We start from the raw sequence: 18,670 nt of genomic DNA, 5'->3' as shown, positions 1-18,670 counted from the left end.
TTTTTTTTTTTTTTTTTAAATCATGACTTTTATGTGTGTGGGTCTCCTATTTCCTCCCAAATATCAAGAATAGTATTGCATATTCTCATTCTTGATCGACAGGATTTGCAACAAGCTTTTAATACTCCCTGCACAATGGAAACACATACTGGGTTTATGTAGGGATTGCCTACACACAAAAAAAGCAGCAATACATTCATTCATTGGTAAGTTTCGAATGGCAGAAATGGACAGAAGGCTCCTTACAGAGGAGGCTTGTTGTTTGGATGGTATTTTCCAAAAGTTAGATGAATGTGAAGTGTCCCAGAGCTCTTTCAAGGGTATCTTTGAAGAAGTTTTCACATTGTGTATACATGTATGTCTGTGTGTGTACATGCACACACGTGCCTGTATATGGATGTTACATGTTTACTAATCAAGAACAGCTCTAAAAAGTTTTCAAAGATAAAACCCATCTGATGTTTTTCGCTTTGTAGAACTTACATACAAGAACCTACTCCCACTGCTACTGAGTTGATTCCCACTCATAGGGACCCTTTGGGATAGAGTAGAACTGTCCCATACAGTTTCCAAGGCTGTAAATCTTTACAGACGCAGACTGCCTTATCTTTCTTCTGCAGCAAGTCTGGTGAGTTGGAACCATTGACCTTTTGGGTAGCAGCTGAATGTGTTAACCACTATGGCACCAGAGCTCCTTCATGTACAAGAGGGAGTCCAGTTTAGCTGAGGTGACTTCATGGAAACTTCATGTGGGAAACGTAGTAGATCATGTAATACTTTATTTAATACGTGTTTCTCTCTAATTTTCCAATAAAACCCTTTGACACAATGTAGAAGACATCAAATAGATGCTTTCAGGGACCTACGGAGTCTCTTCATTTGGCACAGATATTGTCAGAATAAAAGGCTTTCAGAAGACACTTTCACAATGTAAATTATGAGATGGATTGGTCTCATTGGCTTCCAAAACTCACTTATAGGTCATACATTTTTTAGTTAGTGTCACTGAGAGGGAAGAAACTTATACCTCTTAGGTCAGAGTTCTTAACTCAGGGCTGTGAATGGACTTCCAGAGTGATCTTTGAACAACCTGAAACTGCAGGGGTTATTTTGTATGTAAGTTCCTGGTGAGAGGGTGATAGACTGATTGCATAAGATTGGCACAGATGGCCATAAAAGATTACAGTAATTTAAAAATCATATTGTCTTTCTTCAAGACTAGCATCTAGCCCTGAGCCTTACATGTGCATAAATATTCAATTAGTAATATTTATGCCAATAATTGGAATAACAAGGACAAAACCCATCAATGGGCTACAGTGATACTTTATTTTTACAGGAATATTTAGATGTAATATGCTGCCATAAGAGGCAAACATTCATAAATTATATAAATTTATGTCACTTAAATAAGTTTCTAATTTAATTTAGACTTAATTAGGGAATAACTTAAGTAACTTTTTAAAAAAATTTCCGTTGTGGGTATCTGAAATGACGGTTGTCTCAATGAACAAAGTATAGTGGTCTCAATGTCTAAACATCTAAATACTGAACTTTAACTTAGGTGGATGAGTTGCAAAGACCAGTTCTACCTGATGGTACAATTCTTGAGATGCTCCCCTAGTTCAGAAATCCAATCATAAACTTCACTTGCAGCAAGACACGTTTCATGGTTCCTCTGAAGGGGCACTATGTTATATAAACCATTCCCAAATTTGCCTCCCCTGGAATTACTAGGAGGAACCCTGGTAGTATAGTGCCTAAGGCACTTGACTGCTAACCAGGATGTTGGCAGTTCAAACCCACCAGCCACTCCTTGGAAGGAAGGTTGGGCAATCTACTTCTATAGTGATAGCGCCTTGGAAACCCAAGGAGGGGTCGCTATGAGTTGGGTCCAACTCAACACACATAACAACAACAACAACAGAATTACTAGGGGAGCCCTTTGAACATGAAGATTCTCAGGACTCCCCTCTAGATAGTCTTAGGTGAGGGTCCCAGAATTTGTACATTTTATTAACATACCCAGGTAATTGGAAGCCATTGGTCAAGTGGACAGGGTCTTGAATTATGAGAGAGAAGTCAAGTTCCCATTGACTCTACACATCTCAACATCAGCTTTAGAAAGAGACCTACAGACCATGTGTGACTTGTCACTTATGGTCTATGACCAGTGAGCTCATTCCACTTACTTGAGAGAGAAATGTGCTTAAGCACTCAAGTCCACAAGCTGAGAAAGGGTGGCATGGAGACATGGACAAAGGGACAGATTTGAGGACTATATGGGATCCTTAGAAAAAAGTTGTTTCTGGCAAATACTGTCACCAGAGGCAACTGGAGACTTATTATGAGAAATAATAGTTCCATAGCAGTACCTATTTATTTTTTCCTAAAATCTTGATATCTCATATTGAACTTTTTATTTGGATAAGACCCTTATTGCTAATGTTGGGTAACTGCAAAACATTGATGTAGCAGATCTATTGACAGTCGGCAATTATTCCTACAAAGAATTCTCCCTGGTCTACAGAATTGTCTTCTTTCTAATGTTGAACTGGGCAGAGTCAAAGAGAGTCTTACCTTCTTTTTGGTAATTCAAGACACTGTTGACTTGACCAGTGGTTCCTACTTACCTGGGAGTGTTTATAAAACATACAGATTCCAGGACTCCCACCCCAGATTGTCCAGAGAGAAGTCCTGAGAATCTCCATGTTTAAAGTCTTCCCTGGTGATGCAAGTGTGTTTGGGAACACTTTTGTAGCCTACAGTGCTCCTCCAGAAGTGCCATGGAAGTTGTTCTTGCTGCAGGTGAAGATGATAATTGGATTTCTGGAACAGGGGAGTATCTCAGGCATTGTACCATCAGGTGAGACAGATTATCCATGTAACGTAGCACTTTATCATTATCTGACAGTAGCCCTAGGTGGTCTTTGAAAGTCAGGGAAAAGGATCTCCATTACTGCAACTTCAGAAGTTCATGGAATTTCCAAATGTCTTTTAGAAACTTCATTTGTTGTGTATATATGTATGTATGTGTGTGTGTGTTTTTCTAAACCCTTCTGGAACTGTTTTGTATTTTTAGTATATTCTACCTGTTACTTGAAAATATCATCACCACTGTGGAAAATAACCATTTGTTTACTCTAAATTCATTACTTTAAAGCAGTGGCTTTCAACTGGGGTTGACTTTTCCCTTTTGGGGACATTTGTCAATATCTAGAGACATTTTGGTCATCAGAACTGGGAGGTAGGTGCTACTGGGATCTTATGGGTGGAGATCTGGGATGCTGCTAAACATTCTACAATGTGTAGGACATCCCCTCACAACAAAGAATGACCTGGGTTCAAAATGCTTATAGGGCCAAAGTTCAGAATCCTTGTTTCAAAGGCTTTTAAAGAATAACATCAACATTACTTTACTTGCACCAGGTACTGTTGTAGTTTTCTTATTTAATCCTCAGAAGAACCCCACGAGATAGGTTCCTTTATTATCCTCAGCTTCAAGATACAAAAGAAACTTGAAGAACTGATGTAAATTGCTGAAGGTCCGACAGCTACCATGTGATGGGGGAGGCAGTGATAAGTAAGGAGGATGGGGGTGTTCTCCAGTATGGCACCATAGTCTAAACTATTTACCGCTGTGCTAATTGCCATTCAGCCAAAGGCCCCATAGTTGTGATATTCTAAAATTTCAAATTAAGCCCTTAGGTAGCCTATATACACTATACATACCTAAACTCAAAACCAAACTCACTGCCGTCTAGTCGATTCCGATTGATAGCGACTCCCTTTGGGTTTTTGAGATGGTAAATCTTTATGAAAGTAGATTGCCCAGTCTTCCTTCTGTGGAGTGGCTGGTAGATTTGAACTGCCAGCCTTCTGATTAGCAGTCAGATGCCTTAGGCACTACACCACTAGAGCTCCCTTGATACATAACTAGGGTTTAAAATAAACTAGTTTTTTAAAGTCTCTTTTTTAAAAAAACACATACATAACTAGTGTTTTAAAAAAGATTTAAAAAAAAAATCCCTGATTTTCTTTTGTCAGAAATACAGAGACGCAGATTTGTTGTTGATTAACCTGGTACGGCCCCTCTATTTCTGCAGTCATTTTGGCTCCTCTAAGCTAAGCCATCTCTAGTCCCTATGCCTCTCATCTTCTTTTTTTTTAACTCAACCAAAAGAAGACTCCATTGACTTGGCTAAGAGAGAAGTTCTAAGAAGCCTAGATTCAGGCATTGATTGATCCAGAGGTTCATGATATCATCAGGACTCCAGTTATGTATTTCATGAATCCCTCAGCTCTATTCTTTCCCACTGGTCAGTTTCATGTTTAGGTTGTCTTCTTTGAGGATAGTTACAGGGCTGAGAAAAGTTAGGGCCTCCACTCTGCACACCACACCATCCAGAAGAAACCTACTACACATCCATTCTGGTTTCTCTCAAGGAAGAGGGGAGGCTCCTCATGAGGATGTAAACTCCTCTCTTGCGCAGCCACATCACTGAGAACAGCAATTCCACCTATCTGTTGACTACTTGTTACAGATATCATGGTCTGGCTGCAGAAACCCCTTCTGTTCCCTTGTGCCTTACTTGCTGTGTATTTACCTGACTTGCATAGAATATTCCAGATAGTCAAATAGTATTTTTTTTTTTTTTCTAAAATATGGGCAGAGGTATTATAGTTTTCTAAAATGTTACCATTGGGCAAGGTTAGGCAACATGTACAAGGAATCTTTCTGTATATTTGTTATAACAGTGTGTAAATCTGTAATGAGCCTGATAAAAATGAATTAATATCTAAAAATAATGTGGGTACAGGGTGTTTTATAAAATAATTATGCTTTTAAGATACTTTTTCAAATTCTTCCTAGTGATGCATAGTATTTTTTTACCTTTTTGTCACTGTAGTGTATTCAACAAAAGCTCCTAAAGTCTCAATCCTATCAGACTAATAGTTTGGTGTTTATTATTTGTTAAGAGTAGGTTGATTAGGTTCTCTAGCAACATTACCAAGTGGCTTGCAGCCGTCATCTGTCAATATTTAGCCTCTTCATGGCTTGTGACCTTGTTCTGTGGTTGCTTAGCATTTACTCTTTGAAAAAATATTGTCATCTGCAAATGTAGACTTATCACTCTGTACTTCCTCTTCCATGGCATTTCTGAAAATGTGAAATAAGATTAATCCAGGATCCATTTGCAAGAATTGGTACTGACAGGCCCATCATAAAGATATTAATTCAATTCTGCCTTTTGTTGCATATTGTTAAGTGAATTTTGTATCCATTGCAAAACAGCCCGATCATTAGTGGTTTTGTTTTTAAACAACATTCTATATGAAGACCATACCATTGACTGTTTGAAAGTCTGAGTAAGTGCTGTTTATTGGCTCGGTCTTGTTCAGAAACATACCTTCTCACAGAACTCTATGTGATAGCTGGGTGACCATGGACGGGCTGTTCAACCTCTTCATGCTTCAGTTTCCTGTTCTGAAAAATGGGAATAATAATAATACCTGCTTCTTTTTTTTATTTTATTTTTATTGTGATTTGTGTGAAAGTTTACAGAGCAAATTCATTTTCCATACAGTGGTTTATACACATTTTATCTCATAACATTGACTTCAATCTCCTATAGTGTAACAACTTTCTTCCTACTTCCTCCCCATAGTTACCTCTTCCTTTGTCCTTCCCTTCCATGCATTCCTGCCCCCCAGGCTGTCTCCCTGTGCATACACAACCCTTATATTCTCCCATGATTGATCCCTCCAAGGACTATATCTACGTATTATAAATGTTCAGATCTTATGAACATTTATCTTTTGTTTGGCTGGAAGCCACAGGAGTGGGTTCAACTCCAAACAGGAAGGGCAGCTAGGGGTCATAGGCTCAGGGGTTTCACCAGGCTCTATCAGACCAGCCAACCTATTTTTTTTTTTTTTTTAATGATTTTGAATTTTGTTCCATATTGTTCTTCCACACTATCCAGGATCTCCTAGATAGATCTCACTCCAAATGGTTGACAGTGGTAGCCGGACACCATCTAGTTCTTCTGGTCTCATGGTTATATAGGCTGAGGATTGCATGGTGTTAATATCAGGCCCTTGGACTTTTGCTTCCGTGCGTCTTTGGTTTTCTTCATTCTTCTTTGCTCTGGACGAGGAGACACCCATCGTTGCATCTAAATGGCCACTTGCAAGCTTTTAAGATCATAGTCACTACACACCAAAGTAGGATGTGTTATACTGTTTTTATGTGATATGTTATGTCAGTTGAGCTTGATGTTCCCTGTGACCATGGTCCTGGGCCCACAGGTCCAACTACTCCCTCTGGGTAGCTGGCTGTGGTAAAGAAGTCAGCACAACCTTGTTCCTTGTCAGCTCTACTATATACCTGGACATTCTTATAGAACATACAAATATGCTTGTAGATACATCATCTCCCAACCCTATACATGGTCATGGGCACATTACCCCCTGCCTAGACATACCTGATCATTTAGCCTATATACCCATCTATCCACCTGTAGATCCATGTTTGCCATCACTGACAACACAGTGCTATATGTGCAAAAGGGTTCATCTTTGTTGTCTGTATCTCCCATGTACCTCTCTCTTGTCTTCTTCTTCCTCAGTGCCACTGTGTTGATTACTCATATTTAATGCACTGCCTTTCCCTTCACCCAAATCAATACTTGTCTCTACCTGTCTAGCAGTGTTCTCTCTCCCCCACCCCCTCAGTAACCAACAAAGAAAGTTTCCTTCCATATATAAACCTTTCCTTGACTTTTCACAGTAGCGGAATAGTACGTACTACTTAAGTTGGTTGTGGAATGACATGACATAATACATGTGAAGCTCTTAGCACATATTTTGTTGTTGTGTGCCATTGAAACGGCTCTGATTTATAGCGACCCTGTATACCACAGAATGAAAGACCACCCAGTCTTAGCACATAGTCTGTGGTAAATGCTCAATAAATGTCAGCCATCATTATTAAATAAGCTGAGAGTTATTACTGTATTCAGAATTTATGTTGCCTTCCTTCCAGTTGAAAGTGCTTGAATTTGTCTTTCGATAGCTATACCCTATCATAATTTTTAAGTACTTTCAAGGTATGGAAATGACATTTAGAATGGTCCATCCTCTAAGTTCCCTTTAAAGTGTTGGCTCATGATTGACATTACACTACTTCCCTTAAGCAAAAGACATTTATAACAGCAATAATCTTTAGAGCTGATGGTTGAATAATTACCACCTATAAAAATTGAAACACTTGTTGCAATAAAACCTCTTTTATGCTAAACTTATGACATGACTTACTATGCATATTTTTTCTCTGATGCTTTTATAATCATCTTCATAGTCTATGAAGGTGGGAACTTCACATTAACCCCTTGTTTTCCAAAGGCAGCATTTTTTTGTGATTTCAAAATTTATGGATGATACCAAAAACAAAATACCAAACTCACTGCCATTGAGTCGGTTCCAACTCATAGTGATGCCTTCTTGGGTTTCCCAGGTGGTATCGCTATGGAAGTAGATTGCCCAGTCTTCCTTCCGAGGAGTGGCTGGTGGGTTTGAACCACCAGCCTTCTGGTTAGCAGTCAAATGCATTAGGCACTACACTAAATTCTCTGAAGCAGTTTGTACAACTGCTTTATATAAGAAGAAAATGACCAATTCCACAACCTGGACGTCTAGGTGTTTTTTTTTTTTTAAATGAGTTCTTAGGTCAGACCAAGTACTGGGGTAACTTGCATTATCTCATTTGTCTTTCCCACAGCTGTTTACAGATGAGGATTTTGAGTTGGAAAAAGCTTTTTTGGCCCAAAGATACAACAGCTGGGGCACCAACAGATCATACCCAGGTCTCTGACTTCAGATCCCAGGCTTTTAACCATTCTTAGCCATTTATTTAAATTAATAGACTTATATTTTAGAACACATTTACGTTTGCAGAAAATTGACCAGATGGTGCAGAGTTCCCACATACCCATTCTCCTTCTGCACAGTTTTGCCTGTATTGTAGCCATTTTTAAAAAAAACAACCCCTAAATTACTGCCATGTAAAAACAAAAAAAAACTTTCTTCTGGTTATTTTGGTATTACTCCTCCATAGTTACAAAAAGCAGAACCCAGAAGTGACTGGACGATGTGCCTGAAAGCTTGGGGTCTGACAATGTTCTGCACACATCCCAGGCCTGGGGCCAGGGTGGACTTCCTCTCCAATCTCTTCTATTTTCCTAAGAATTCTCTTTCTGTGGTTTTGCCTGTGCAGAGCTACTGGTCCATCTTCTTTGATCAGTTGGTTAATTTAGACAAACTACTTGGATACTTGAAATAGTAATTCTTGACTAGGTTTCCTAACAGATTTTGGATGAGCTTTGTAAAGGTACAACTACTTCATTAGTTGGAATTTCCTCCCATACTCTTCTTGTTAGCTTTGTGAATTCAGCTTTCCTGCTGAGCCTAAGCATTTATCGCTTGTCCAGGGATAAAGCTAAGAAGGAAGGAAGGGATATGAAAGAAGGATGAAGGGAAATGGTAAACAAAGGAAGAACGTAGGAAGAGGGCTGTTACATTGTGGAGACTGCAATGATGTCATGAAAAGAAATGTGTATGAATTGTTGAATGGAAAACCGATTTGCTCTGTAACTTTCACCTAAATCACAATAAAAAGATAAATTGAAGGAAAGAAAACCCTGAAAAATGTAGCACATAAAAGCGGAGAGCTGTCTCTGACCTCTCTCTCATTGTCATGCCACTGCCATGGTCCTGTAACTCCATTTTCTCTCCTCCTTATCAACTCCTAATACTCTAATGACCACCTGCCCTAGAAAATTTGCTACCACATAATTCATTCATTTAGTCATAGGTGAACATTCACTGAGGCCCCAACCTGTGTCAGGCACTGTGCTAGGAACAAGGATGTGAGTTAAGATACAATCCTGCCTCCCCAGACAGCTTAGAGTATATTGCAGGAAATGGGAAGCCCTCCCAAGGTTTTGTTGTGTTTTTATTTAACCATCTTTTTCAGTCTGAAGCTTAAGAGAGAACAGAGCTTCTATTCGAAATGCTTTGTTTATTCAAAAAGAAGTATTTAGCCCTGGAGAAGGCTATCATGCTTGGTAAAGTGGAAGGTCACAGAAAAGGGGAAGACCTTCAACAAGATGGATTGACACAGTGGCTGCAATGATGGGCTCAGGTATAGCAAGGACTGTGAGGCTGACACAGGACTAGGCAGTGTTTCGTTCTGTTGTACGTAGGGTCGCTATGAGTTGGAGCTGACTCTATGGGACCTAACAAGAGCAACAACACATTATATTATTCTCAAGAAGGCACTGCGTTGTGGAAGGTGCAGGAAAGAGACTCATTATCTGCCTTCCAGGAGTTTACAATCTATTTTAACAAATATCGAGAGAAACTAGCTTGTATGACCAACCCCATCACAGACCCCACAGCGTATAACCCCATTGTGGCCCCCATCCATTAATGTTTATTCTAAAGGTTAGAACTCATCTCATAGTATTTAACTAATAAATTGTTGTTGTTATGTGCCGTAAGTTGGACCCAACTCATAGCAACCGCTCCTTGGGTTTCTGAGGCGGTAGCACTATGGAAGTAGATTGCCCAACCTTCCTTCTGAGGAGTGGCTGGTGGGTTTGAACCACCAGCCTTCTGGTTAGCAGTCAAGTGCCTTAGTCACTATGCTACCAGAGCTCCTTAACTAATAAATAGCCTTAGTATTTTACCCTCTCAATACTAAACTCCCCTTTGTTCTTCTCACTCAATATTGTGACTCCTCTTCTTCTCAAATGTGTATCTGAATTTTTCTTGGATGTATATTTATCTTATCAACTGCAACTCTCCTTGTTTTCAAAATGTGTATTTGAATTTTTTTTTCCAAATGTTTTTATAAAAGCACATCTCATAAATGATAACTCCTGTTCGAAAATGGCTCTTGTTATCTTAGCAGCAGATGTTTATTAGCTGCACCTCTGAGGTGATCCCTTGTGCAGGATCTACTAAAAGGCCAGGAAGTTGATGAGGATGAAAAATGACCAGCATCACAGCACCCAGCCCTATCTACCGAAAGGCCTTCTGACTCTTTGAAGCTGTGGTGGATGATGTTTGCTCTTTCCCCAGTTCTGGCAGAGCTCAGACAGCTCTGCACCTGAGCAGGCATTGTGCAACCTGATTGTAATCTGAGCAGTTGGCACCACAAATGTGATACAGGATGGGAAAAAGATGAGATGAGACTGTTCATTGGCCACTTCCCCTGGTTATTCCTGTTATTCTTTGATAGTATGAATACAGGCAAAGGAGTAAGTCCTGATAAATCAGGGGAAAAGTGAAAAGATTCATCCAGTCCCCTGATAGTTTTTTTTTTTTTTTTTTTAATTGTGATTTGGGTGAAGGTTTACAGAGCAAATTTACTTTCCATACAGCAGTTCACATACACTTTGTCTCATGACATTGACCACAGTTTACCACAATGCAACAGCTCCCCTCCCAATTCCTCCCCTTAGTTTCCCTGTGTCCATCCCTCCATGCACTCCTGCCCCCTGAGCTGTCTCCCTGTGCATAAGCAGCCCTTCTTTCTCCCATGATTGTTCTCTCCAAGGAGTGTGTCTACCTCAGGTAAATGTTCAACTCACATGCCTGTCCTCTGCTTGGCTGGAAACCACAGGCGTGGCTTCAATTCCAGACCTGAAGGGCAGCTAGGGGCCATAGTCCCAGTGGTTTCACCAGGCTCTATCGGACCAGCAAACCTGATCCCCCCCATTTTTTTTTTTCTTCGAATGATTTTGAGTTTTGTTCCACATTGTTCTCCCCCTCAATCAGGGATCTCCTACATAGATCCCTTCCAAGTGGATGACAGTGGTAGCCAGGCACCATCTAGTTCTTCTGGTCTCACAGTCATATAGGCTGCAGATCGGATGGTGTACCAGTCGCTAGGGCTAATTGTTTCCATGAATTTTGGTTTTCTTCGTTCTTCTTTGCTCTGGACAAGGAGCGACCCATTGTTGCATCTAGATAGCAGCTTGCTAGCTTTTAAGATCCCAGTCGCTACTCGCCAAAGAAGGAGGTGGAACAGTGTTTTGTATAGTATGTTATGCCAATTGAGCTTGATGTCCCCCGCGACTATGGTCCCAAGCCCTCAGGTTCAACTACTCATCCAGTCACCTGATAGATTTATCTGGAAAATTATTTTCTCTTTCCTACCCAAATTGGGTATTTATATTAATGCTGTATAAAAACTGCCTCCAAAAATATGAATTATATCTGCCTCAGATATACTACTACAAAATAATGCACAGAATGGATTTCTCCTCTTTCCCCATATGACAGTCATCTGGGAGACTCATCTTACCTGCCTTCAGTCTGGGTCATGCTGCTGTAGCCCACAGTCCCAGTTACCATCAAGTCGACTCCAACTCATGGTGGCCCCTGTGTGTCATAGTGGAACTGCCCTCCATAGGGTTTCCAATGACTGATTTTTTTAATGTAGTTCATGAGGCTTTTCTTCCAAGGCATCTCTGAGTGGACTCAAACCTTGAACCTTTTGGTTAGTGACCAAGCTGTTTGCACCATCTAGGGACTCTATAGCCTATAGTACAGTTCTGATTTAGGGTAGAAGCTGCTAACTTATGAAGACCTCAGTCTTCTATGGGCCAGAAGAGTTTCCCCCCTTTGTACGTTTCCTCAAGCTGAACTGTTGTCCCTCTGCGTCTCCTTCACACCCACTTCTCCCATGACAGTGTCTCTTTTTGTTTTTCTTTTACTTCTCCCACAGCTTTCTGCTGCTTTTCTTTCCCATCCACTATCTTGTCCCTTTGTCTTCCTCTGTCATCTTTCAGTCTAGTGGTCTCTGCTTCCTCCCAACAATTTGTGAGGTAGACACTGTTGTTATTCCTACCTCAGACAGGGTGTGGCATGCAGCAGAGGGTCAATAAACGTTTTTTGAATGAATGAGTTCCCTTTTTTTTTTTCAGATGGTAAAACTGATGGTGAAAGGGATAAAGTATCCCAGGTCACACAGGTAGTAGTGGCAAAACTCGAATCTAGGTGTTTCTGCCCTTATAGCCCTTGCTCTTATCCATGATAGCAAACTACCTCTTGGGATTTGCAGGGTGCTGCCTGTCATGGATGCAGCCCGACTTTCATAATAAGAATTTTCCTGCCTGTCTCTCTTACTGGTGTTTCTGGCAGCTGTCCTCAGAAGCTAGCAAGAGAAGCTTCCTTTGCATGCTGACTTCTTCTGGTTTGGTCAGCCTCTCCAGCCCAGAATGCCATTTCATCTGCCTTCATTCCTACTCCATACATCCTAAGATTGGTGGTACTGCTTCTCTCTCTGGTCTCTAACGAAGCAAGCTCACCTGTTTCCCCAGAAGTAGTTATTATGATGACTTCAGGTATACCAGTGTTTTCATTCTCATGACTCTGTACCTCTTAGTACCTTGTACACCTTTAGTGCCTCTAAACCAAACCAAACTCACTGCCTTCGAGTCGAATCTGACTCATAGCGACCCCTCCTTGGGTTTCCAAGGCGGTATCACTACGGAAGTAGATTACCCAGTCTTCCTTCCGAGGAGTGGCTGGTGGGTTTAAATCACCAGCCTTCTGGTTAGCAGTCAGATGCCTTAGGCTACCAGAGCTCCTCTAGGCACTTTAAATTAAATATAAGTAAAAATGAACCCATCGTGTATTCATCATATGGTTTTTATTTTGTTTTATTTATGTCCCTGTTTTTATTGTGTGTGTGTGGGGGGGGATGGTTTAGCCATCTTTGTGTGTGTGACACTATTTTCCTCCTGTTATCTGGCCTGAGACATGCTGGCTGAGAACCCTGTATTGAAGCCTCATTACAATCATGGACATGCTTTTGGTTTTTTAGCTTTTAAAACCCACAAAGGCTAATATTTGGCATTTTAAAATATACCTGAATGCTACCTATGAGCCTGCCACAATGAGCAAACCCAAGAGTACAGATTAACAAATCCACAAAATTATAGTGAATTTATTTCTTATTCAGTTAAATTTTAGCGGTCCATCCCAAGATTTTGCAGATAGAAATATATTTAAATTTTGAATCATTTTAAAATTCACATTAGAAAGGTGTACTTTTGAATCTGACTGGCTCATATAACAAGGAGCTCTGGTGGTATAGCAGTTAAGATATTTGGCTGCTACTCAAAAGTTTGGTGGTTCGAACCCACCAGCTGCTCCAAGGAAGAAAGATGAGGAAGTCTGCTTCTCTAAAGATTTACAGCCTTGGAAACCCAATACGGGTCTCTGTGAGTTGGAAATGACTTGATGGCAGTGAGGTTTTTTTTTTTTTTTTTTTTTTTAGTTTGGCTCATATAACAGCTATAATACAGCATCTGCTTCTGCCTGGGGTCACAGCTGGATCTTTGCCTTCACGCACTGATAATTATTTCTATTCTTTTTTCCCTTCTGCTCAGTGAATGGACTGCCAGAAACAGTCTTTTATGCCCCAGGTCAGAGTGAGGAGCCTGAAAGTGTTCTGTGGAGTCTTCTGCCCTCTGAGGCAAGCACTGATCAAACTCTGCCTGAACAGAGTTAATATACCACCTTCCCTACTGAATTTAAAATGGACACCATACTACCACCACCAGCCTTACAGGGTTGTGGTGAAGATTAGATAAGTGTGACACTCTTAGAACAAGTTTGAGGACATAGTGAGTTACTCTATAAATATTAAATTTGGTTATTCTTATTTATAAATAAGGACTGATTGGAGAGGCAACATGTTGAGAAGTATATTGGTTTTCATGGTCCATATTAACACTCTAGGGACTCCTGGTGAGGATGGTTCTTAGTAAGGGAAGGTAATATTCATTCCTTTAATTTGATAATAACAGTAATTTAAATGATGATTCTTATAATGTGTTAGGCATTTTTTATGCCTTGTCTGAATCTTTTACCAGCTATAATATATACTGGACATATGGGTCAAAATTATTAGTTTTAATAGGAATTTATCTTAATGCATTTTAGCAAATATATATATATATATACTCACACATCAAGATTATGGTTTTTTGTCCATCATTGCTTAGGCTGAAGCTGCAATTAAAAAAAAAAGTAGGTTGAAATTTAAATATATATAATCTAGTAATCAAATTAAAATGTATATATGTATATATGTGTAGTTTAAAACAGGGTTTATGTAGATATGGCAAAAAGTTTGTAAGGGATACAGTTTCTTGTCATTCATCCTCACTTGGACTTGTGAGGCAGAAGCTCCACTATTCCCCCCATTTTACTGATAAAGAAATAGATGTTTAAAAGGTCTGCTATTTCCAAAGTCCTTCTTAACAAGTGGTAGACCTAGGTTTCAGACTAGAAAGTTTTCTACTGTGCTGCCCTTGTGTGCTTTCTTACTCCTTTCTCAGGAATGCTTTCATATTTGTTGTCTCCCTTTATTATTATTATTATTATTTAATCACAGCCCTGACTGTGACTAAGTCATGACAAACTAGGAAGGTAAGGGGGGTGGGAAACTTACCTGGAGCCCCACAGGAAAGTACAGCACAACAGGACTCCTGGCTCCCAGACCCCTTCCTTTAAAACATAGTGTATTACACAGTGGGCCCTGGCAAGTGCCCCTACCTTTGAAAGAAAAAGCAAAATGTCCCAGGGAATCATCAGAAGCCACCTAAGTTTAATATTGCCATAAGCTTCCCTGTCTGGGTCCAGCCTGGGAGGGAGCAGGGTCTGGGCTGTTTTCCCAGGATGGCGGTGCTGGCTGGCTCTGAATCGATACTGGCCTCTTCTGAGCATGGAGCTCAGTAATTCTGTCTACACAAGTGCACACACATACACGTGCCAACTGAGTTCATTAAGCCAATTCTCAACTTAAATGGTGACTTCCAACAGCATACTGTTGAGGCACCACCAAATTACTAGTTTTTGACTCTTTGCTGCTTTCAACTGGTTTCTTTGGAATTTTTCAGGCTGGTTGTTCCCTTCAATGGTGAGTTTTGTCGCGGAGGCAGGGAGGGATGTTAATTAGACAGCACTGGTAAATTATGTGAATGCCCAAGGAAAACAGATGCTTCATAAATGGAGTTTTATAGTTACTATTACAACGCAGTTCAAAAAGAGCAATTTATAGCAATCTATGATTCTGTATAGTTATAGCTTAGGACAGTGTCTTTCAAAGGCTGGATACTTTCTCCAGTTTCACTTCATATCTTTGTAGTGAAGCTAGGATCTGAAACACCTCCATTTTGGTATTATAAACCAGCACTGAAGGAAATCTTGAGACCCAAGGTTGAAGGCCTTGGACCTATCAGTAGAGGCTTGCTTATTACTAGGATGCTGAACAGCTTTCAGCAGGGCTTCCAGACTAAGAGGAGGAAGAAAGTCCTGGCAATCTCCTTCTGAAACTCAGCCAGTGAAACCCCTTTGGATCACAGTGATCCATCCCATTTTGCCTGGGGTCACCATGGATCAGGTGCTAGTCGCATGGCAGCTAACTGTGATGCTGCTGCTATAAGGTGCTTGTTAAAGGTTTTGTTCTTCCTCATAATTATTACCAGGAGATTCTTCTAAGAAACAGAGAACACAAATATAATGCATTTCTTCTTAGAATCTAATGATTTTAGAAACTAACTGGGTGAGGAACCCATACACCTCTTGGTGGATTTTGAAGGTGATGTTTAGTGTAAGTTGTGATGTATTGATAGTAATTGCTACTCCTGTTACTCCTTAGGTTTCCAGTCAAACCACAGTGTTTTCTGGAAAAATTATTCATAGCAAGGGTTTTGCTGTCATTCACACCAGTACACCTTGACTGAGACACTGGCACTCAGCTGGCTCCAACTCTTTGCCAACACTCATGCCCATTTCTGATCTGTCTCAGCTGTTGGCAGAAGTGCTGTCAGAGAGCTTCAAAGGCAATCGAAGGCATATCTACCCTCCAGTCTACAACCTAACAGTGGAGAAGCCAGTTGAAAACACACAATAGTCTAACCAGCTTAAGGGCTACTTTAAAGCGTGATATTAACAGTGAGATTTCCCACACAAAATGGCTAGCTGAGGAGAGAGTTTGGAGCAGCGTTTGACTTTTGTTTGATCGGGTTAGATCTAAAATGAAGCACTACATTAACTTTTGAAGAAGAAAATAGAATCATTGCAAATTCTACCATGTTTTGTGATGAGAATCCATCATGTATGCATGTATCATGTAGATGATTTTTGTTTTTATTTGAGAAGAGGACAACCGTCTTTTCATGTGTGACAGTATTTCCTCCTTGTTATCTGGCCTGAGAGGCTGGCCAGGAACCCTAATGCTTAAGCCTCATGAGAATCGTGGACAATCTTTTGGCTTGTTTACCTTTTAAAACCAACAAAGGCTCATGTTTGGCATTTTAGAATGTACCTGCATGCTACTTATGAACCCTCGTGGTCCATCTCAATATTTTGCAGATTGATCATTTATTTTTACACAAAATGCATGCTTTTTAGGTAAAACAGAACCATGTTTTGAAGTTATTGATTTTCACTCTGAACATTGTTCCATGTTGACAAGCAGAGGACGCCATCATTTTTAATGGCTGCTGAGTAATTTTGTGTCTGGAGACTCCTCTCCCATCTCTTCCTCTTTGTTCTTGCCTCTCTGTTCCTTCCCATCCCTCCTCTTTCTGCCTTCCTTGGCAATTCTGTCTTCCTTTACATCCTCCTGATCTGTCACCTGTTTTTTCTCCAGCTCCATTCTATGATTTTCTTTTTATTGACTATAACTTTTTGTAATATACCCTCCAACATATATGCAAATGCTTTGAAATAAAAGGAGAAATTTTGTAGAATTTGGGCTATGTTGACTCTATAACGCACACTGAAACAATTTGTGTTTCCATTTTTTGTTAGTGGCTTTGTTATAGTTTCTAACCAGGTTCAGTGAGAACACATGTGACCATATTCTGAAAGCCTTTTCTATCCCCTAAAGGAAGAAATGACCAAGAGAAAGACATTATAATGAATGTTTATGATCTTTATTTAGGAACAGTCACAAACACTCTGTCACTTCTAAATCTTGATGATTTATCTTGTTTCCCCAGACCCTGTGCCGCTCCACAAAGACTGGCAGAACGAAGCCAGCGAGGGATTGGAAGACCTCCAGTCCATTGGGACCAGCAGGCTGCTTTATCACATAACTGATGGGGACAATCCGCTGCTGTCACCACGATGCTCCATCTTCAGCCAAAGCCAGAGATTCAACTTAGACCCTGAGTCCGCCCCTTCCCCACCCAGCACTCAGCAGTTTATGATGTAAGAAATAAGAAAGTCTGGTTATGTCATTATCTTTATTTCATATGAATTTTCAGATAATACAATTACAAGCTACAGTGAAGTGTGCATATCTGGAAGAGTGAAAGCATGCCTAACAATGCAGGTCTAAGTTTAGAACAATAAATGAAAAAATCAGTGTAATTTCTAGTTGGAAATGCTTTTGTAGGCCTAAATGTCTCAGGAGGAAATGGCCATGAGATACAATATCCCCTAAAGCTCGAATGTTTGAACACTTTTGGTGAAATGACCAGAATTCTAAGAAAGTACATGTATGTTAACATCAGGATTATCATTTCTGAGGAGCTCAATATTCTTTCCATCTCGCTGGAGATGGAAACCTCCTCGATGGTTAGATTGTAGATTTGCCAATTGTAGTTTGGGTAAAAATTTATGGGACAAATTAGTGTTCCATTCAGGAATTTAAACACATTTTGTTTCGTAACATCAGTTGCAATTCTGTTGCTGAAACAGCACTCTTCGCTTCCTGCCTTCTTCCCTGTTTCCATCTGTCCTCCTTTCCTGCCCCTTCTTGCCTTCTGAGCTTTGCTTTTGGGCAAGTGCTGCCCTTCTTGTCTCATACAATTGATTATTCTGAGGAGTATGTTGCTCACGAGGGTTATTGTTCATTTTATAGGTCTGTGTTTTGTTTCACTGCAAGGTGATCCCCAGGGGTGGGGTTAGTTCAAGGTTAGTAGGATGTTTAAGGGCCACAGTCTCAAGGGTTCCACCAATCTCTGTCAGATCTCACAGTCTGGTCTTTTTTGTGATTTTGAATTCTGTTCTACGTTTTTCTCCCATTTTGCCCAGTAATGTCCGTGGTCTCTATCAGAGCAGTTGGCAGTGGTAGCTGGGCACCATCTAGTTCTTTTGGTCTTGGGGTACCGGAGGTTTGTGTGGTTCATTAGTTCTTTGGACTGATTTTTCCTTGAGTGTTTGCTTTTCTTCACTCTTCTTTCCTCCAGACAGGGAAAGAGGAAGAGTTGCATCTTAGATGGGCACTCGCTAGTTTAAAGATTCTAGTTAATAGTCACCACAATAGGATGTAGGATGTCTTTGTCAACTATGTTATGCCAGTTGACTTAGCTGCCCCCCAAGACTGTGGTCCTAAGCCCCCAGGCCCAGTGACTCCTTCTCTCAAGTATGTGGTTATGGTTAAGTAGTTTTCATAACTTTGCCTCTTCTTTGCTCTTCCATATACATGAATATATTTATGTTCTTGTTGTTATTATGTGCCGCCAAGTCAGATCCGACTCGTTATGACCCCTCCTTGGGTTTCCGAGGGGGTATCACTATGGAAGTAGATTGCCCAACCTTCCTTCCGAGGAGTGGCTGGTGTGTTTAAACCACT

At 40.4% G+C, this 18,670-nt stretch overlaps 1 protein-coding gene across 1 annotated transcript in view; it reads left to right on the top strand.

Moving 5' to 3' along the window:
- FAM13C (family with sequence similarity 13 member C) overlaps nt 1-18,670 on the top strand; it is a 176,580-nt gene that overhangs the window by 119,508 nt on the left and 38,402 nt on the right. Inside the window, exon 7 of the mRNA XM_007958879.2 lies at nt 17,091-17,301. Coding sequence (XP_007957070.1) covers nt 17,091-17,301 — 211 coding nt within the window. The remainder of the gene's footprint in view (nt 1-17,090; nt 17,302-18,670) is intronic.

Source organism: Orycteropus afer, unplaced genomic scaffold, assembly GCF_000298275.1.
Source record: "Orycteropus afer afer isolate SDZICR_OR568_19922 unplaced genomic scaffold, OryAfe1.0 scaffold00016, whole genome shotgun sequence".
NCBI lineage: Eukaryota > Metazoa > Chordata > Mammalia > Tubulidentata > Orycteropodidae > Orycteropus > Orycteropus afer.
Note: the sequence above shows the minus strand (reverse complement) of the source record. Positions and strands in the feature narration are given on the sequence as shown.